The following is a 23,114-nucleotide window of genomic DNA, read 5'->3' as shown; positions in this document are numbered from 1 at the left end:
ATTTGAAACCATATTTCTTTACAAAGTCAGTGAATCTTGAAGCTTAGCTACTATCACATGTGATATCAATATTAAAATCAGCAGCTATTACAATTTTTTTTCTTTATTTCTCTACAAAGGTCTTCTAGTATAATTTGAAGCTTAGAAAAGAATAGTTCTGTTGTTGACGTCCCTGGAATTTTGTATATTGAGATTATTGTCACGTTTGCTAGTGAGTCCGCTATTTCTACACAACAGATCTCAAACACACATTTTTCATTTAAATAATTAAAACAGTTTCTGGTCTCATAATTTATATGACTATGTGGAAGTATATGTGAGCCTCCATGTGACTTGTTTCTTCTGCAAAAGCTACTTGCTAATTTGAAGTCCCGTGTTTTGTTTAAAATTTTAATTGTGTCTCAGTAAACCAGTGCTCATTTAAACAAACAACTCTAATATTTGCACATTCTGACAGAATGATTTCAAATTCATCTATTTTGGAGCTTTCATTGTTTGAAGCATCAGTGTTTGAACCATTTATATTCCAGTGGATAACATATCTACTTTGACTATTAGTTTGGGACTTTGGCACATTTCTTATCAGATAACAGTTTGTTTTTGTCTTTCTTAATATTACACAAGTTTTTTCACCCCCCCATCACTACTTCTTAGTTTCCCATATTTTTTATGACCTGACAAGCATCTATGAACATCTTACTGATTATTTTTTAGCCCAACCTATTCAGATGTAGACTATCTTTGGCAAGACACTTTGCACTTCGAAATTTGATGGGATCAATGAAGACAACTCCTAGTTTATTGCACTGTTCTTTAATACTCGTTTATCCTCTGCACATAGCTGTCACTCACCGATCTCCTTTACACAATGGCACTTATTATTATTCTGCAATTGGAGTATAGTCTTCTGGCCATTTGGATGAGGTTCCATGTGTGGTTTACAATTTCTTCCACACTGTTGCTTCGAAGTGAATTTGTTCCCAAATTCATAAAAACACCTTTTGGATTTCTGTTATGCTTATCTGCTGCATTCTCTCTTGAGTATAAGACATTGTTTAGGGCATATGCAACTGATGCGTCCTGATTCCTGGTTGAACGCTCATATCGGAGCTTGGAACAACTACGTTTTTCAACAATGAGTCACCTATAATACAGAATTCACTTTCTGTCTAATTATAAAGCTTCTTTCTGTCTTTTTTGTATGTTATGCTTGTCCATTTACATTTGTTTGGTTCTTCCATATCTTAATAATACATATTACTGTTCTCAGCACTTTGATATATAACTAAAACTGAACTACTCAAAGCTTGTAAGATCATAAGAAGTCACTTGTTGGATTACCTGTAAATAATGAAATGAAGTGACTAGATCATAAATGTATTTTTAGTACTCAACAAGACTCAGTGAATGAAAACTTAAAATAAAAGTACACTTTCTGTTACATGATCAGTGCATTTCAATTATTTTCTCAGTATACAGCTGTAACTCTTTATTTCAACCATGTCATGGCATGATGATTGTTCCATACAGACTAATGAAATGAGAAATGAGGCCTGAACATTCAGGAACTGATGATATATTAATGTTAAAATGGCTACTGACACTTCACCAATGGCCTAAACATGAATGGGAAGGCAATAATTATGTTAGTCTATATAAAAAGATAAATAAAATAAAAACAATGGAAATCAATTTTGAATTCAGGCACAAAGCTACAAGAACAAACATTTATGTAGAACTCATAGAGACAGTACAGGAAATTAAAGCAGCCCAATGTTATATGACAACAAAAGACTATCGATAATTTAATGAATGTCGTACTCACTTTTTACTCATTTGAGACTTTTGCCATTGCTAGTGACCCACAACAGGACTCATTTATCTTCTATTATAAATTTAATATTGAGACAGATCGGGAGTGTGTCTGCTTTGTGTGAGTGCAGGAGCAGCAGGCCGCAGTTCGCAATCAGGTAAAGATCTGCAGGTCATGGTCAGCCATCTGGAGGCTGCTGCCTCGATATGCAGTAGTGGCAGAGAAAAGGGTGCATCAAATGGGACACCTACGGTGCCACTTGTTACACCCACATGCTCAGCTACTGAGGCACTGTCTGGTGCACTTGATGTGGGGGAACTGTCCACCTCAGGGTAAATGGCAGGTTGTAACATATTTTTGTCGCTTGAGGTGAATGGTGTATGTCAGGGCTGGCCGACTGGCTGACTAGCCTCGGGCATTCACAGTATGAGTGGACAAGTGACCAATTCTCAGCAGGGTTTGGGCAGGAACACAGAGGGAGGGAGGGTGGGAAGGGCGGTTTGTTACTTATTGGCAGCGAGTTTGTTACTTATTGGCAGCTCCAACATTAGGAACATTATGGAGCCTATTACAGAATGCAGTCTCCGGCCATGTCATCCTCAGCCCACAAGTGTCACTGGATGCAGATAGGGAGGGGCATGTGGTCAGCACACTGCTCTCCCGGATGTACATCATTTTACGAGACTGGAGCCACTACTTCTCAATCAAGTAAATCCTCAGTTTGCCTTACAAGGCCTGAATGCACTCAGCTTTTCAACAGTGCTCGGCAGACCGAATGGTCACCCATCCAAATGTTAGCCCAGCCCAACAGCACTTAACTTTGATGATCTGATGGGAACCGGAGTCACCACTATGGCAAGACCATTGGCACGATGGTTAATAAGGTCAATAAATGTAGCGAAAAGACTAGGAGAGGTATTAAGCTGGAAAGAACAGGTAAGCAGTTGTTAGCATCCTAATTAGTTAATGAATGGTTGTCATTTATTTCCAATGTGATGGACATAGAGAAATTATGGTCAAAGTTGAAACAGATATTAAGCTCTTGAGAAATATGAGCTAGGCATTTGCATTAAGTATGGGGCTTAATAACAAAATTCGCAAAATCATGAGAATACAGATGTTGATGGGCAAGAGCAGAAATTTTTGAGTCTATAAAAAGTTTGATGAACAAAGCATACTACTACTTCCACTGTCATATATTAACTTGTGCTGAAAATCCTAAAAAATTCTGGTCCCATGTAAAATTGTTAAGCAGATCAGTTCCCGACAGACCAGTCTGATGTGGCAACAGAACACAGCAAAAGGAAATCTGAAGTTTTAAATCTCGCGTTTAAAAAACATCACTCATGCAAGAGGAGTGTATAGACATACCATCATTTGACCACTCTACAAATACCTGTAATAAGGACATATAAATAGACATCCCTGGCACTGAAGAGCAGCTGAAAGAGTTAAAACCAAGTAAGACACCATGTCCAAATGAAATCACAATTCAGTTTTACAGAATCACTTGCCCAGCGGAAAGCTCCAACTTACTGTTTTTCTGTAGAGTTCTTAAGTATATTTTAAGTCTGAATATAATAAATTCCTTTGAGGGAGAACAGCCTATATCCACAAATCAACACAGATTTAAAAAGCATCACTCATGCAAGATTCTAATTGCCTTTTCTCGCATGATATCCTGCAAACCATGGATGAAGGGCAAAAGGCAGATTTCATATTCCTAGATTTCCAAAAAAAACAACTGACACAGTGCCACACAGCACACTGTTAACATACATCTGAGCGTACAGAATAAATTCTCAGACATATGAGTGGCTTGAAAACTTTTTAAGTAATACAACCCAGTACATTGTCTGGGAAGCAAGTGTTCATTGGAAACCAAGGTATCATTTGTAGTGACACAGTGAAGAGTATTGTTTTTGAATGATTGTGGAGGGTACAGGATGACTTGGATAGAATTTCTGTTTGGTGCAATGAATGATGGCTTGCTCTAAATGCGGGAAAAGTTAATGAATATGAGTAGGAATAATCCTGTAATGTTTGAATACGTTATTAGTGGTGTGTTGCTTGGTATAGTCATTTCTATTAAATAAGTAAGTGACATGAAATGAAATGAGCACATTAGGTCAGTCGTGGGGAAGTCACATAGTCTATTTCAGTTTACTGGGAGAAAACTAGGAAAGTGTAGTTCATCTATAAAAATGACTGCATACAGAACATTTGTTTGACTAATTCTTGAGTACTGCAGAAGTGTTGTTTGGAATCCCCACGGACTGGATTAAAGGAAGTAGTTGAAGCATTTTGGAGGCACATGCTAAATTTGTTACCAGTAGATTCAATCAACACAAGGATAATACAGAAACGCTCCATGAACTCAAATGGGAATCCAGGAAGGGAGAACACATTCTTTTCATGAAATACTGTTGAGAAAGTTTGGAGAATCAACATTTGTGATAGACTGCAGACCAACCCTACCACCACCAACATACACCTTGCATAAGACCCGCAAAGACAAGATAAGAGAAATCACGGCTCGTACAGAAAAATACAGATAGTCATTTTTCCTTTGCTTCATTTTGTATGTAACAGGAAAGGGAATGACTAACAGAGGTGGAAGGTACACTCTAACATGCACATTATGGTGTCATGCAAAGCATATATGTAGACGTAAAAAAACTAAAATAGGACATGGCTTAATTCTACTGTGTCTATTATATAAAACCTAGAATGGAGACACATCAGTCCTGCATTTTATTTGTTTGCAACACTTTTAATTAGATTTTTGTGCCTCAAATCATAAATTCTGTGCCATTCTTATGGAAGTTTGCGTACTGTTCAGATACTGGCAGAATGGCATGGTCTTCCTGTGTTAACTAACTTTTAAAAGTAATGCTGATCGGTTCTAGGTGCTTCAGTCAGGAGCCGCACTGCTGCTGCGGTCACAGGTTCGAATCCTGCCTCAGGCATGGATGTGTGTGATGTCCTTAGGTTAGTTAGGTTTAAGTAGTTCTAAGTTCTAGGGGACTGATAACCTCAGATGTTAAGTCCCATAGTGCTTAGAGCCAGTCAGATGATCTATTACTTTTGCTTGCCGCAATAAAAACTCTGCATCTCTAGAGGAGTTTAGCCCACATTTCTGATATACAGTCTATGTCTTGATAAGAATACTACATGTTATTCTGATCCCAGCACCAGTTATTTGGCAGAAAAGAACTGAAAGACTAAAAGATTGATGTCATTGTACATAATTTCGTAATAATGGCATAAAAACATCGTTTGATCTTAAATGCATTTCAAAATCAATTAGCAATCCATAAACAGACTCTAGCTTTGAATGAAGTAAAATGAATAATGTAATTTAAAAAAGAATCTGGCTTAGATTTAAAAACTTGGATATTATCTGACAGAGTCTTACTGATACCGACAACAAGGCAAAATTCATGGAGAGATTTCACATACTTTTGAAATCTACTGTGAACCTGAGAAAGTGATCTGTAAATAAAATGTAAATGTCATGTGACTAGGGCCTCCCGTCGGGTAGACCGTTCACCAGGTGCAAGTCTTTCGATATGATATCACTTCGGCAACTTGCACGTCGGTGAGGATGAAATGATGAAGATTAGGACAGGACAACACCCAGGCTCTGAACAGGGAAAATCTCCGACCCAGCTGGGAATCGAACCCAGGCGCTTAGGACTGACATTCTGTCATGCTGACCATTCAGCGAGTGGCATAATGGAATGACTGACAAAGGTGTTGCAAATGTAGTCAAGCTTGGCTATAGAAACATGAATTTGACAGTTGACTGCTTGGCCCTTGCAGAAGACCTTTCAATCTTTTCTAGTTGTCTAGACACAGCTAAAGAAAAATCAAACAACTGAAGAAACAAGCAGGAAAGACAGGACTCCAAATCTCCTTTGAGATCATCCAAATTGTTACAAACTTGAAGTCACCACTCAGAGTACTAGAGGTAGAGGAAGCAGATGTCAAACAAACAGAGTAGTTTAAATATCTTGGAGAGTGGATGAAGTCAAACACTTCTGACAAGGACATGTTTACTTCACACAATAGGAAAAGAAGGCAACATATAAAACTAACTAAAAGTGTCTACATGAAGAAATCAATATCACTTAATGCCAAGATACGACATCACTGCACAGTAATACAATCAGAGGGGCTCTGTATGACAGAGAACATCTTACTACGAATAAAAAAGGTCCGACTGAGAAATTATAAATAAGGGAAAGATAGATCTTGAGAAAAATTCTAGGTCCAATCAAAGAAATTGGTGAATTCAGGAGATGACACAATCATGGATTTTATACACATGTAAAAACCAAGGAGGCTTAGTTCACGGAGATAGAAAAAGACCTGCAAGAAGTTAGAATAACTTTGAAGGATATCCATAAACACATTCTGCTGAATAAAAAAATTCAAGATCATATTGCTTTCAAAGAAAACACAAACTAGAAGTTGGCGAAATGGAATGAAATGAACAAGGAAGACCATATAAAATGAGTGAAGTTCAATTACTGTAATCTAAAAATGTCTAATATGACAATAACCATACCTAAAACACAGCTGCACTATTTAAAATGATATAACAAACTTGATCCGACATTTAAAAAACAAAATTTTTGCCTTGTACATTCTTACAAAAACAATAAAAAAACATTTTTTCAATATAAATTAACTTTTTCTCAAAATATTGGCCTTTGAAATATATACACTTTCTTGCATTTATTTGAAACAATCCTCGAAACATGTTTTTCCACTCTAATATTGATATTTCAAAATATAGTTTGGGAAGGATTCAACAGATTCTTGAGATGGTAAAAATTATGCTCCATATATTTTCTTATTTGATATAAGGGAACATAACTAGTTAGATGATAAATCATGTGAATATTGGCAATGACACAGTATTTTTATCTTTCTCTGAATCAGATAATGAATTATTTAACACAGTATCTGATAGCTGGAATTTTCATAATGAAGAATGATGTGACATTTCTTGTTCCCTCCTCAATGTATTTGTGGAAAATGAGTTGTTCTTTGATCATCTGAAGCAATGATCCAGTGTAACCGAAGAAACAAGCTGTCATTTTCTTGGAAATGATTCACAAACAAATAATTTTTGTTAATTTTATTTCACCCAAACAGTTGATGGCTGTTTAGTTTCTAGCTTGTACAAATATATCCAAGTTTCATCTCCTATTACAATATTGTATACTAATTTTGTCTTTACTCTGTGGGATGTTATGAATAGTAAACTTCCCTGCAAATTAAAACTGTGTGCTGGAGCAAATCTTGAACTCTGTACCTTTGCCTTTTGTGGGCTAGTGCTCTACTGTGCTACCCAAGCATGACTCACAACCCATCCTCACAGCTTTATTTCCACCAGTACCTCATCTCCTACCTTGCCCGCAAACAGCAAAGGTCTTGAGTTCGGGTCTCGGTCCGGCACACACTTTTAATCTGGCAAGAAGTTTCATATCAGTGCACACTCCACTGCAGAGTGAAAAAGTGATTACAGATATTTCTTTCCGCCAACTGGTATAAAGCTATTTTTGAGTTTCAGACAAATTGTGCACAATTCATTGGGAACAGATCTTTTTCATAGTTAAATGTACATGCAAAAATGAGTATACTGTAGTCTTCAGCATGCCTAAGGAAGCCAATATGACTCTATCTCACAGTAAGTCAAATGCCGGTCCTCTACAATCATGTAGCACACATCCTTGATGTTTTTCGGAATAGCAACTGATTTAACATGACCATCATGAAATGTCTCAATGATGGTAAAATCATGACAAAATTCTGCAAACCTATGGTACATAGTCTTTTTTGAAAGATGAATTAATGTATCCAACACATTACTTCTGAATTAAACCTTTATGAAAATTTTAAAAATCACTCATCGAAAACCTCCATGTGAAATTTCTATTTCTTTAGAACAATGGTTCCTTGAACGCTCACTGTAAACAAACTATTTTGACAGTTTCTAAGCTTCTATTGTTTTGACAATAACAAATGACAAATTTTTTTAAAAATAGTAATGTCATATATCAATAATGTCATCTGGAAGTTGCTTCTAAAAACTTAAATGAGAACTCCTGTATTGACTTCTTTCATGGTATCTATCCACTTTAAGCTAAACAGCTGTGTGATAGCCGCAGTGTTAAAGAAAAATATCTGAAATTTATGTAGGAGAAGAAAATGGAGAGGAAGGAAAAAAGAAAAGAAAAACACACAGGCAGTAAAAGTAAGGTTACATCATTCTGAAGGATGGACTAAGGAAGACACATTGCTATTTTTGTTGTTGTTGTTGTTTGTTGTTGCTGCCTTCAGTCTGAAGACTAGTTTGATGCAGCTCTCGACGCTACTCTATTCTCAGACTGTGCCACAAATTTTTCTCCCCAACTCCATTCAGTACTTCCTCATTAGCTCCATAATCAAACCATCTCATCTTCAGCATTCTTCTGTAGCACCATGTTTCAAAAGCTTCTATTCTCTTTTTATTGTCCATGTTTCGCTTCCATACATGACCACACTCCAGACAAATACCTTCAGAAAAGACTCCCCAACACTTAAATCTATATTCGATGTTAACAAATTTCTCTTCTTCAGAAATGCTTTTCTTGTCATTGCCAGCCTACATTTTGTATCCTCTCTACTTCGACAGTCATCAGTTATTTTTCTGCCAAAATAGCTAAACTCATCTACTACTTTTGAGTGTCTTGTTTACTAATCTGTTTCCCTCAGCATCACCTGATTTAATCTGACTATATTCCATTTTCCTTCTTTGCTTTTGTTGATGTTCATCTTACATCCTCCTTTCAAGACACTGTCCATTCCGCTCAACTGCTCTTCCAAGTCCTTTGCTGTCTCTGAAACAATTACAATGTTGTCGACAAACATCAGAGTTTTTATTTCTTCTCCCTGAAGTTTAATTCCTACTCCAAATTTTTCTCTGGTTTTCTTTACTGCTTGTTCAACATGCATATTGAATAACATCAGGGATAGGCTACAACCTTGTTTCTCTCCCTTACCAACCACAGCTTCCCTTTCATGCCCCTCGACTCTTATGACTGCTGTTTGGTTTCTGCATAAGATGTAAATAGCCTTTCGCTCCCTGTATTTTACCCCTGCCACTTTCAGAATTTCAAAGAGAGTATTACAGTCAATATTGTCAAAAGCTGTCTCTAAGTTTACAAATGGTATGAATGTAGGTTTGTCTTTCCTTAAGCTATCTTCTAAGATAAGTCGTAGGGTCAGTACTGCCTCGTGTCTTCCTATATTTCTCCAGAATCCAAACTGATCTTCCCCAAGCCGTGCTTCTACCAGTTTTTTCATTCTTCTTTAAACAATTTGTCTTAGTATTTTGCAAACATGGCTTATTAAACTGATAGTTAGGTAATCTTCATATCTGTCAGCAACCGCTTTCTTTGCAATTACAGCTACTACACTCTACTTGAAGTCTGAGGGTATTCCGCCTATTTAATACATCTTGCACACCAGATGGAAGAGTTTGTCATGGCTGGCCCTCCCAAAGCTATCAGCAGTTCTGCAGAATATTGTCTACTTCCAGAGCCTTGTTTCGACTTAAATCTTCCAGAGCTTTGTCAAATTCTTCTCACAGTGTCACATCTCCCATCTTATCTTCATCCATGTCCACTTCTCTTTCTATAATACTGGTTTCAAGTTGTTCTTCCTTGTATAGACCTCCTATATATTCTTTCCACCTTTCACCTTTCCCTTCTTTGCTTAGGACTGGTTTATCGTCTAAGCTCTTGATATTCGTACATGTAAGTCAGAAATTGTGAGTCAAAGGTAGAGTATGACCAGTGTTCAGTTTGAAACTACAACTCAACAAATTTGGTGAAAACAATTACCTGCACAGAGACTGTCACCCTACAGCAAAGACAAAAAGCAAATTGTAAGTCATAGAATGTCAATTATTATAAAAGAAGTATCTGAGAAAAAAGAACACTGTGCACTCTGTCACAATCATATGAAAACAGACAGACAGACAGAAACAATGAGCGCCAGTAAAGAGGTACAGGGTCAAATTACATTGAGGGGACAATATATTTCTGAGAAGAAAATGGGAAAAATAAGCAATAACAATAATGAGTTATTTAAGTCAAGATCAAGTTAGGAATAATGGCCATGATGAGCTACTATCTGCCAAGACACTCTGGCTCACTAGTACAGGCTGGAAGAATTCAAACGATTTTGCCAAATAACTGCCTTCTGAACATTCTATATTGTAACTGCATACACTCTGAGATAACTTTTTGCCTGTTATGAATAGTTGCATTAACAAAATGCACTAAAAAGAAGATGCTAGCAAATAAATAAGCAATACAGAGTGTTCTGAAATGACTCTCACCTTGATTATGCATCTTTTGTTGGGCATACAGTGCGAAGAAGCAGGTGTGTGTTTAGGACAGGTTTTGTAAGTTTGATAATCACAAGAATATGATCCGTGGAACTGAACAGTATGTTATCAAAGATATGGAAAGGCTATTGGGCAGCTCGCATGAGCTCATGGGACGCAACACAAGAAAATTACATGCATTACACTGGGTTTAGAAGAAGACCAGACCTCAGTTAAGTTTCAACATGTCACAGCACACGAAGAAATCTGTTCAAGTACAAAGCTGGTTGCACAACAAAAGGAAAAGAATACATCTATGATGTAATTAATTCATTACTGAGGTAGACAGGTTAGAGAACTTGAAAACTGAAATTGACAGGTTAAAGTTAGACTTAGCAGAAATTAGTAAATTGCAAGGGGATATTAACACAAAATCAAATAGGAGCAACACAGAAGTACTACTAACAATGAACAAGAAAATACAAGTGTGGGGAACTACCATAAATGTAAATGTCGTGTCACTAGGGTCTCCTATCAGGTAGACCGTTAGCTGATTTCGATTTGATGCCACTTCAGCGACTTGCGCATCGATGGGGATGAAATGATGATGATTAGGACAACACAACACCCAGTCCCTTAGTGGAGAAAATCTCCGACCCAGCCGGGAATCGAACTCAGGACCTTAGGATTGGCATTCTGTTGTGCTGACCACTCAGCTACGGGGAACTACCATGAACAGCAGAGTGAAGGTATTGTCATAGCAAAGACAAGCAAAGATAAGAACAAAGTCAAAACCAATTACAGTAGTACAAGTATAAATACAACTTGCTCCACAGATGAGAGACTGAAGAAATGTATGATGAAGAGAAAGGGGGGGGGGGGGGGGGGGGAAGAAAAACCTTGAACCTTGTTACATTCATTACAAGGGACAAAAATTTAATTGTGATTGGGACCAGAATTTAATACTGGGATAAAGAAGCTATGGAGAAAAAACAGTAAGGGATATGGACTGGGGAAAAGGAATGGAAGAGAAAGCTACTTGGCAGAATTTTGCAAACAGCATGATTTAGGCATTGTCAACACTTGGTTTGAGAATTATAAAAGATATACATAGATGAGACATGGAAGCAATGGGAATTTTCAGATGGGTTATATAATAATAAGACATCAATTTCAAAACCAGATTTGAAACTGCAAACTATTTCTAGGGCAGATGTGGTTATCAGCTGAAAATTAAAACTCATGAAATTGCAGAGAGGTATGAAATTTAGAAGATGGGACCTTATTAATTAAAGGAACTCACTCACAGTTGTCAAGAATTTCAAAGGGAACATTGGGCAATTATTGAATGACCCAGGGGAAATGGAAACAATTGAAGGTGAGAGAGATGAAACAGTGAGGGCAGTAAAGTATTACATAGGCAAAAGACAAGGAAAGTAGAAATACCTGGGAAACATACAATTCAACTGATAAAAGGAGAAAATATAAAAATTCATCAAATAAAGCACACAAAACTGAACAAAGATACATAAGAAGTGACACATGCAGAAAGTGCAAACTGGAGAAGCAGGAATGGCAAGAGGAGAAATGCAAATTTGTACAAGTGTATATGATTATGAGAAAGAAATCTTTGGACAAAAAAAAAAAAGCAGCAGCCTTATGGATATCAAGAGCGCACATGTGAAGCCAGTACTAAGAAAAGAATGGGAAGCTGAAAGATATAAGGAAGACAGTAAAACCACCTTTTTACATTTTTCAGCAGACTGACCCAAAAAAGTGTAAAACACAAGAAACTGTAAAATACAGAAAGCAAAAGTTTTTCATGAAACCATACTAAAAAGATATTCATGTTATAAAGTGAGACTTATTATTGATAATCATTATAAAATTATGGTAGATAAAACTCGTTACACAATACTGGTTAAAACACTCAAGTTGGCAGTCTTCACTAACAGAGAACAATAGGCACGAAATGCACAGTTTGTTGATGGCAAGGTCACTCAATTCAGGGACCTCCTGCATGAGAAAGAGGACAGAAACAATATTATGGAAAAGGAACAGAAAGTACATGAAGATGAGGTGAGAGAGATACGAAACTGTGAAAGGAATTCACCGTTCACTTTGGTTGGTCTTGTTCCCACCTCAGTCTTGTTCTGTCAGACTCATTTTTTCGTAAGTGGTTGCTCATTCTTCATTCCAGTTCCATCGTTTCTCATTCCATATGAATTGTCATTCCTTTAATTCACTGTGTTAGCACTCTCCCTATCCTCAAAATTTTGACATCTGCTTCTTTACTGCTCAGCATCCATTATCAGTAATTTATTAAACTGACGTAAAAATTAATTTATATGTAATAAATAAGGGGTGTTCAATAAGTAAAGCAACACATTTTTTTCTGAAAGCAGGCTGGTTTTATTCAGGATTCCAATACACCACATTATTTTCCACTCTTTTGGCTACAAAATCCTATTTTTCAACATAATCTCCATTCAATGTGATGGCCCCATGCCACCTTACTGGGAGGGCCTGTATGCCCACATGGTACCATTCCACTGGTCAATGTCACAGCCAATGTGTTGCTTCATCAATAACCTCCCCATCATCCACGTACTTCCCGTGGAGTGCGTCCTTCAATTGGCCACACAGATGGAAGTCGGAAGGTGAAAGATCTGAGCTGTAGGGTGGATGAGGAAAAAAAGTCCAATGAAGTTTTCCAAGCTCCCAGACAAATAGCAAGGTGTTTGATAGCAATCTGTCAGTCACATAAAATGAGTGTGTCAACACGTTTCAACAGTGCAGGAGTCACAGCTGTGTGCGGCCAGCTGGCATGCTGGAGATCAGACAGGTTCACGTGATCTTGTAGTGATGATGACAGACGCCTTAACCATCGACTCACCATGTGTTTGTTCACTGCCAGACCTCCGAAGATATCCTGCAAGTGCCCATGAATATCTGCAATGCTCTGGTTTCGTGGCAGAAGAAACCCAATGACACATCTCCGTTACAGATGCAATTTCGAATGCTACATACAGCATTCCACCTAGCAGAACTTCATTAAACTATAGGGGCTGAAGCAGGAATATACTACTATCAGAACTTCATTAAACTATAGGGGCTGAAGCAGGAATATTCTACAATGTCCCACAACAAATTCTGCATTTTTCAACTGACATGGCAAAAGTGTTGGATTAGTTATTGAATGACCCTCGTACATTTCTTCATGAACCACAAAAAACTGCAAATCTCTTCACTTTTTTGATCAACTGTAAAACTGATATCTACAACAAAGCAATATTTTTAATTCATACTTTTTTTCATTTAGAAATGCTTGATTTAACTACCAGTTTCTTGGATGGTTTTTAATCATTTTTCTACTTGTAATATTAAATGGTTTACAAAAAGGATGTCATTTCTGCATTTCACCCAAAAATAAAAATGATACATTGATATTCTGAATTTTTTGTCATTCATCTGGTTAACTCTGTTCTCCTCTATTCAGATTCCAACTATTTTGGTTATTTTCAGTTGTACATATCTATCTTCATTTGTAACAGCATACAATGTGTACATAAATACTTTTCACAAATTTTCATGGTACTTGTGAAAGAAAATTGATAATGAAGTTTGAACAATATCAAGATGACAAGTCTTTCATCTTCTGGCAGTATATTGTGGTACCATTACAGTGAAAAGAGACATGGATCGATGGGAATGCAAGTACTGCAAGGGCATCATCAACATTCCTGGAAGGAAGTCCCATAAGCAACTTAAAAAAGGAAACATCCCATGATGTCACTGGAGGTGATGGGTATTCAATCTAAGTTTCTGTCTCATTCATCACAACCTACAGAAACAAGTTCACAACTTCAACTGAATCTTACTAGCAATACAACATGACCGCTGCTCTTTCAGCCTCTGCTTTCTTCAGCTGCCTAATGCAAAACCACTGAATGTGTTTGTGAAATTTATTCATTATTATTGGGCAATCTGATGTGCAGGACAGCTGCATCTGCCATCTTTGTGCCCATTTCAACAGGAGTAGCACAATTCTCTTTGACCAATTTGACCAATGTTATTCAGTTCTTATCAATTTCTAAGGTGAAAAAACTGATCTTCAGTTACTTAAAATGATCTGTAAAAAATAGCATCCCTTAAGCATTGTGGACGATAAGGAATTTAGGATGTGTCCCAATTACAACTTTTAAACAGGAAAACACTTACAACCAGGTTCTATAGTACCACTATAGTCATTTGTGTAGTAATTTGTTAATGAAATTGAAATCAACAATAGCAGTTGTTTAATGGCTGACAGGTGGATTTCCCAAAAAACCGACATTTTATTGCTATTACTGTGCACTATCTTGATGGGGACATGAAGCTTCCTTCAAGTGTACGTGTTGTCTCCCTAGGAAAAACTGGTCTTCATAAGTCGAGTTTGAATTCAACTTCTTGGCGCAGATAAATTCAGTTTAATTTTATAACAAACTTCCAAAAACAGTAAAAAGCTTAAGTGTAAGCTGCTTTGAAATTGCCTTGAAGGAGTTCCTCAGCAGTAAGTGTTTTTATAGTATTGAGGAATTCCTGTCAGAGGAGTAGAAAACTGTCATTTGTATAAATAGTATTTACATGTACCAAAAAAAGCAACATAATTTTTTATCTGTATATAATTGTTTCCCACAATGTTATAAGGGGAAATGAACAATATGTAAACTATCCACAACAAATCCTTGTATTTGTCCATGGAGAATAAATAAATAAATAACATAAGCCATAACTACACTGGCATGTAAGAAGTGTACCCAGAGCAATTTTGTCAAGACATGTGAAAACTATTTTGCCATTCACTATGAAACTAATATGTTACAGCATAGAGTACTTCTAGATTTTCATTTCTTTAAAACCAATACAGTGTGATACAACTAGATTAAAAAAATGGTAAATGAGTGAAAACAAAAAATCCAAACAGAAATAGACACCAGTGAACTAGTTTCAACAAGATACATGAGAAAGTTGAAATACCCCTAGACTTGAGAAAAAAATAATAATTTAAGTTCCAAAAAAAGCAGGTGCAGATAGGCGTGAATATTACTGAACCAAAAGTGTAATAACTCATGATTGCTAAACACAGACATGAATTATTTACAAGAGAATGGACGAAGTGGTAGAAGCCAATCTCCAGGAAGATCAGCTTGGGTTATGCAGAAATGTAGCAGCTCAAGATGTCACTCATCTTAGAAGATGGACATAAGAAAACTGATGGTTCAGTAATACTCAAACCTGTCTGCAGCTGCCTTCTTTGAAAATGAGATTATTAATTTTTTTTCTCAAGACTGAAGGTATTTCACCTTTATCATACATCTTTTGGAGAAGAGCAAATTCATACATCTAAGGAAACTAGTTCACTGGTTACTGGTCCTGTTTGGATCCTGTTCATTTTTATTCAATTCACTATTCATTTTCTTATCTGGTTATATAATGCTGCATTGGTTTTAAAGAAATGAAAATCTAGATTTAATGTAGGCTACAACACACAAGTTTCATAGTGAATGGCAAAATAGTTTTCATATTTCTTGATGAGTGATTCATGGTGCATTTCTTACTACACAGTATATTTATTTATTGCTTATTTGTCTGATCTGATAGGGTCTGATGGCCCTCTCACAATATCTGACCAGGAGCAGTGAACAAAAAAATTGCACAACTCCTTTAGTGCAGTAGCATGCAGAGGAGCTGCATGCACTATTTCAACAAGATGGAGCACCCACTTACACTTCCAACCGAAGTACGGCCCACATCACCAATGTGTTCCCTGAAGACAGACTTGTTAGTAGAGGCCTGTGGTCCCCAAAGCCCCTGGACTTAACATTGGTTGAGTTTTATTTACAGTGCGCACTAAAAAGCAAAGTGTGTGGTAACAATCCTCACACAGTAGAATAAATGATGTTAAACAAAGCATCACTAGATAAATTAACAACATCTCTTCTGCAGAATTGTGTGTTGTTGTAAACATCATCATACAAAGTCAGTGATGCCTGGATGCCCATGGCCACCACTTCCAGCATATCTTATAGACACGTAACTACATGCTTTTTTTAATATTACTGCTACCTATTATTTTTGGTTAGTTGAATGTTACTTAAAACTTGGGTGTGATGCGCACCAGTTTTATGTAGGGCACCCTGTAGAACTTTGTCATTTCCCTATAATGTTGCCAATGTTCTTCAGTTAATCTTCTGAAATTGTTCTTCCACAATGCTGCTGATTGGTGCCAAACATTTTCTTTGGTTTGACATGGAATTTATCCCTTCATTTATCTCTTCACCTATCTCTTCATTTTTCTTGAACTAATGCTGGGCTGTGTTATCCAAGTAAAAGTATACATCTGCCAAACACAAAACAGCATTCCACCTGTTGTATTTGGTGACTTGGTCAAATATGGCACATTTCAGACGTGTCTCCACTACATTATAGAATAAATATTGTCTAAAAATTTGAGTTGAATAAATGTACAAAAAAGACAACATAAAAAGGGACACACACACACACACACACACACACACACACACACATGCACGCACACACAGAAATAATTTTTGTACAAACTTCTTACAATATAGTTGTGCCTTGCAAAATTTATTTTAATTCTTTACAGCCAACTGTTAAGTGAAAGGTAAATGTGCAGAAATAATGAAAAGTGAAAAGAATGGCATTCATAACCCACAGAAATGTTACTTCCATTTCAAATTTTACAGAATTAAATTTTGTATTGCAAAAATGCTTGTTCCAGAAAAATAGGCTTGACATTATAGGAAATATATGAACTCAAAAATTAAATTTTTCACTTTTTTTTTTCAAAAATGAGTTTTCACTCTATTCAAGACATTAAATTCACACTGAATGAAAAATATTAACAGAATGAAAGATGTAAAGCATCATATTATTTATGGAACAACACAAGAGTAGGATGGGGGTAGGGGAGGGGGGGGGGGTTGCTCATGGTGTAATGTCTTTTGCCCTCCTCCTGAAATTCAACCAATTAGGGGGACTTACTCTCTCACCCCTTGCAGATGTCAAGCACCTCCAAATTCATCCCTCTTTCTTCTGCAGACAACCAATTCATAGTGTGAAAGTTTCTTGGGCATTGTGTCAGATGGCATTGTCTAAACTGCACAATATTTCTACGAGGCAGCTGCTCATCACCTTCAAGTTTGACTGTAGCTGATCATCATCTTCATGTGTGAAGCTGTTCACAAACTTAGAAGCTGGTTCACTAGAAAAAATAAGGCACCAACAGACAGGGCCATCACATTATCCCAGGTGACACTGATGTCCAGAGCACCTACTAGAGAAATGTGTCGCAGACATTGAATCTTGTCTGCCTCCGCATACTGAGATGCTATCATTAAACAAAGCAGTGAAATGAGATGCAGACACCGCAACTTCTCTGCCTCTGCATTCTGGGATGCTGTCATTAAAGAAAGCAGTTGAAATAGATATGGCTAACAACATAATTAGCAGAGAGACTGCATTTAACTACCCATCACTGACAGCACCAAGGAACCTCAGCTACAGACAAACGAATTCAGTGAGAAAACACCAAATGAGGAATCAGAGCCAACACAGATAAGTCAGAGCCATAGATACTCAAAGTTTATAAGCATTATTAAATGTGTTTCCTTTGAGTTGTTGTTGTTATTGTTTTTCTCCAAGTTTTTGGTACCTTTTGTATTTATTGATGATGCCTGGCCATATGTACACTTACTGTGACTTAAATTACATTTAAATGGTGTTCTCTACATGTATTAAGTGTTACACGAGTCTGGTTTGAAAAGTTCTCAGAATCGCCATGAGAAGTCAGCACTAACACAATGAGTTGTTCACGTGATATTCATTGGACTGTTTCTTGTACACATGTGCCACGTCAGTGCTCTTGGAAGAAAGCTGTGGCAGTGACATAGCTCTTTTGCTGTTCCCACGTAGTGATTTATGAAGATGGAGGAAAAAAAAAAAAAAAAAATCGAGATTCAAGCAGTGAATAAGTATTTTATAAAGCAAAGTATGAAAGCAAAGGACATTCATGCCGATTTCCAGAATACACTAGGGGTTCTGCTCCTACATATTCAGCTGTTGCCAAGAGGAAAAGTGAATTTAAATTTGGTCAGGAGAGCTTAGATGATGATCTGCGCAGTAGGTGGCCAAGATGTGTCACTACTCTCGAAATCATTGCAAAAGTGCACAAATTGGTCATGGAGGATCGCCGAAAATGCATGAAATTGCTCATGCTTGCCAGATGTCATCTGAAAGGGTATATAACATTTTAACTGAAGAATCAGAAATGAAAAAAATTATCTGCAAGACGAGTGCCATGACTCTTGACACTGGATCAAAATTGCATGAGAGTGGACATATCGGAACAATATTTGGCCCGTTTTATGATAAACAAACAAAATTTTTTGCATGAGTTTGTAACCACAGATGAAACTTCAGTGCACTACTATACCCCAGAGACAAAACAAAAGTCAAAGCAATGGAAACATGCTGATTCTCCACCACCAAAGAAAGCAAAGACCATTCCTTCGGTGGGAAAGGCCATGGCATCAGTGTTCTGGGATGTGAAGGGGATTCTGTTTGTAGAGTATCTCTCCACTGAGCAAACAATTACTGGAGAATACTATGCTAAACTCCTGGACAAATTGCAACAAAAGATACGTGAAGAAAGGCCAGGATTAGCAAGGAAGAAAGTCATCTTCCATGAAGACAATGTGTGCCCGCACACGTGCCGTCACTGTGGCAAACTTACACGAATTGTTGCCACAGCCACCTTATTCATCTGATATGGCTCCATCAGACTTCCATCTCTTTCCAAAGCAAAAACTTTTTCTTTGTGGATGAAGATTCACTTCGAGCAAAAATTTGATAACCGGAGTTGACAACTATTTTGCAGGCCTGGAGGAAACTCATTTTCGAGAAGGGATCAAGGCACTGGAACATCATTGGAGCAAGTGCATTAATCTACAAGGAAATTAAATTGAAAAATAAAAAAAAGTTTCAGTGATGTAAGTACTTTTTTTTATATTCCGTTACGAGAACTTTTCAAACCACCCTCATATACAAAAAACAGTGTTATGTTATAAATTTATTAGTGACAGGGAAACCTGTGTGTCTCATATTCCATTAAAAGTAACTTTCTAATTTTCAGAGCTACAATGAAAGATAAAGATATCCCAGCTTTCAAACAACAGAAACTCCAGGTACAAATATCAACAATGTAGGAAAAGACAGATTGTACTTACGGTAAAGAAGACACATCAAGTTGCAGACAGGCACAATTAAAGGAGACTTACACAAAACTTTAGGCCACAGGTTTCAACAGCAAAAGATAAACGGAGAAACTCACACACACACACACACACACACACACACACACACACACACACACAAGCAAGCGCACCTAATGCACACACAACCATCTCCAGCATCTCAGATCAGAACGCAATTATCACAGGGGATGCACGCAGCAATCTGGAGGAGGTGAGGAAGGGAAGGGGATACCAGTGTACAGGTGGGCAGAAAGACGAATGCTGTCTAGTGGAATGCACATGGACTAGACTGGCAACAGGTGCAGCATCAGGGCTTCCCTGCCCCAAAACCTCCTGATGCTGCGTCTTTTGGCAGTCTGGTCTCTGCACATTCTACCAGACAGTGTCTGTCTCTCGCCCCACTCATACACTACTATCCCTTCCCCTTCCCCACCCCCTCCAGATTGCTGTTTGCGTCCCACATGATAGATACATTCTGGCCTGAGATGCTGGAATTGGTAGTTGTGTGTGCATGAGGTGCACTTGCTTGTGTGTGTGAACAGTAAGTGTCTCTCTTTTACTGATGAAGGCTGTGCCCAAAAGTTTTATGTGTGTCTTTTAATTGCGCCTGTCTGCAACTTGATCTGTCTTCTTTACGGTAAGTAGCAATCTGTCTTTTCCTACATGTTGATAACCTATCTTTCAGAGTATAACACAAAATAGAACAAAAATGGAATCACATCACTTTGAAGAACAAAATATATTGTCAGTGATCCACTAAAAAAGCAGGACAAGCTGTTACAAGCAGACGAAATCAAATTTTCTGAATTTCAACAGTTCTAAGAAGCTCCAGGCAATCAAATGAGCAGCAACTCCATTTCAATAATGGTTAGCTGTTATTTTGGAAAGAATCATCACTACAATTTATATATGTTTAATCGAAAAAACAATCTTGGTTCATGTTCCAGGCTTATGTTGTGGTATGATGAGATAGTAATAAGATCAATTCTCTGCCTTTCCAATGAGTAACATACAAACTCCTGATGGTAATAAAAATCATCCAAATTCAGTTCAGGAGTACACTCTGAAAAAAGAGGAATTCTATTTATGTACACATTAATTCTTTCAATGTTCTTAACTTTCCAGTCAGACCTTGCAACAAATATCAGTAAGTGTCACTTAATAATACTGCTTACAATCAGTAATGTCAGGATAAGAATACTGGCACGAATTACAGGAAAAATTCTAAACCTCAAAAGTGATGGAATTTTTTTTAAATATAATCACTGATACTCAGCTATAATGAAAAACATAATACTGCATTATTTTGTAACTTTTTGCTTGGTGGAGAATTACAGAAATTTTAATGTTTTTTTAATATATCAGTAGTATGGCTAAGAACATTAAAAACAAAACAAAGACTGTTTTACAATATGATTACACTCATAGTTCTACAAGTGAAATATGTGAGTTATTATGACTGTACTAAACTTCAAATGCATAACAAATAAATCAATTTTCAACTTTTTGTGAATTATTTCCCATCATGGCCTCACTTTTTTACTCCGTTTTTTCCTCTATACATATGTGGAATGGACATACAGCAAATTGCCAAATGTTGCATAAATTATTATAACTATTCAGATAATTCAACACAGTAGATGTGCTTTGTTACTAATCTTTAATGTTGTGTTGATGTGGCCTCATCGAGACCTACCATGGTCTTTTAACAGGGTAGGTAAATACTACTGTCCAACAGCTCACTAAAGGGTTGATATATAAGTTCCATATCCATCATGCAAAAGGCTGCCCAGGCAGAGCCCAAAATATCTAGGTAAGCCTAATACAAATAGCTCACATCAGGAACTCCTGAGATTGCCCACTAGTGACTGTTTTGCCTTGGCAACAATCCACCCCACTGGCATACAGCATGCTTCTAAGTTGAGTTTATGATAAACGAATATTGATACCATCTTTACAATATAGATGGTAAAGTCATGATTCCTGTTTCCCGTGACACAACTTTCCATTTAAGTGGTAGCTGCTGAAGTATTCATGCAGCTTAGGGTTATAGTGGACTGCTGACACTCATCAGCCCACAGTTTGCGAATATGAAGTTCAAAATGCCTGTTCCTAAGCAAAACTAGCCAAATTCCATGATCTGATTGCCTTTTGACATGATCCAGGGAACACGTGCAATTTATTGTCATCGATCTTTCTTATCCCACTTTCAATGTTACTTCCAGCAACTAGTAAATCAGTACCTCTTCATCAATTAAAATGGCCACCCAAGAAGGCACAACTGTTGTGTAAAGAGTAGGGCATATTCAGGAACCTATAATATACCCTGCTTACTGAAAAGTCAACTGCTAATAAAGAAAAAAAATTACAGTTTCAGACTACACTAAGATAAATATTATCTCGTTTTTTACTCTGCCCACAGTAACTGCCAGAAACAAACTGTGGATCATAAACCAGTTGAAATGACACTCAAATTATTGTCAAAGGTAAAACAGCAGTTACTATATAAAATATTATTCATGTTCATCTTTATTCATGTGTTTGGCGCTGTTTACCTTTTTCTCAAGGAACTTGAATGGACGTGGAACATTTATTTCTGGAAATAAATGTCTGAGTCTTGGTTCACGTTCCAGGCTTATGTTGTGGTATGATGAGATAGTAATAAGATCAATTCTCCGCCTTTCCAATGAGTAACACACACACTCCCGGTGGTAATAAATATCATCCAAATTCAGTTTAGGAGTACTCTCTGGAAAAAGAGGAATTCTGTGTATGTACATATAAATTCTTTAAAATGTACTCAACTTTCCAGTCGGACCTTGCAACAAATATCAGTACATGTCTCTTAATAATACTGCTTACAACCAGTACATGTCAGTGTAATAATACCGGCATGAATTACAGGAAAAGTTCTAAACCTCAAAGGTGATGGAAAATTTTTAGATAGAATCACTGATACTCAGCTATAATGAAAAACATAATACTGCATTAATTTGTAACTTTTTGCTTGGTGGAGAATTACAGGAATTTTTATGTTTTTTTAATATATCAGTAGTATGGCTAAGAACATAAAAAACAAAACAAAGACTGTTTTACAATATGATTACACTCATAGTTCTACAAGTGAAATATGTGAATGAATTGTTATTACACTCACAGTTCTACAAGTGAAATATGTGAATGAATTATTATATCTGTGAAATTTGCACCATGAGAAGCATCTGAGGAATTCATTACTGTTGAATGTTTTTCACAATCTTATGTGCATTAAGATATAGTAGCTACAAAAATGTTCATCTGAGAATTTTCCGTGGTCTTTCTTCACGTCTGAGAATTTGTATGTGAAAAGTTCAGTACTGTATGACTGTCCAAATTTCAGATTAAATGTTAGGTTCCCTTATAATGAGATGATTGTGTCAGTTCTCCAGGCAGAGGAATGCAAGTGTATAGGCTACCATCTGCATCAAGAGTATACCAAATAAAGTACTATATATCTAAAAACAAAGATGATGTGACTTACCAAATGAAAGTCCTGGCAGGTCGACAGACACACAAACAAACACAAACATACACACAAAATTCAAGCTTTCGCAAC

General features: G+C 36.9%; 1 protein-coding gene across 2 annotated transcripts in view; it reads right to left on the bottom strand.

Annotated features, from left to right (window-relative positions):
* Positions 1–23,114, bottom strand: part of LOC126252758 (cytosolic carboxypeptidase-like protein 5) — a 178,039-nt gene that overhangs the window by 72,288 nt on the left and 82,637 nt on the right. For both annotated transcript variants that reach the window (XM_049953680.1, XM_049953688.1), the window contains one exon: positions 22,075–22,268. In XM_049953680.1, the coding sequence (XP_049809637.1) occupies positions 22,075–22,268 (194 nt within the window). The remainder of the gene's footprint in view (positions 1–22,074; positions 22,269–23,114) is intronic.

This window comes from Schistocerca nitens, chromosome 1 (assembly GCF_023898315.1).
Source record: "Schistocerca nitens isolate TAMUIC-IGC-003100 chromosome 1, iqSchNite1.1, whole genome shotgun sequence".
NCBI classification, from domain to species: domain Eukaryota; kingdom Metazoa; phylum Arthropoda; class Insecta; order Orthoptera; family Acrididae; genus Schistocerca; species Schistocerca nitens.
This window is presented reverse-complemented; position numbering and strand designations above follow the sequence as displayed.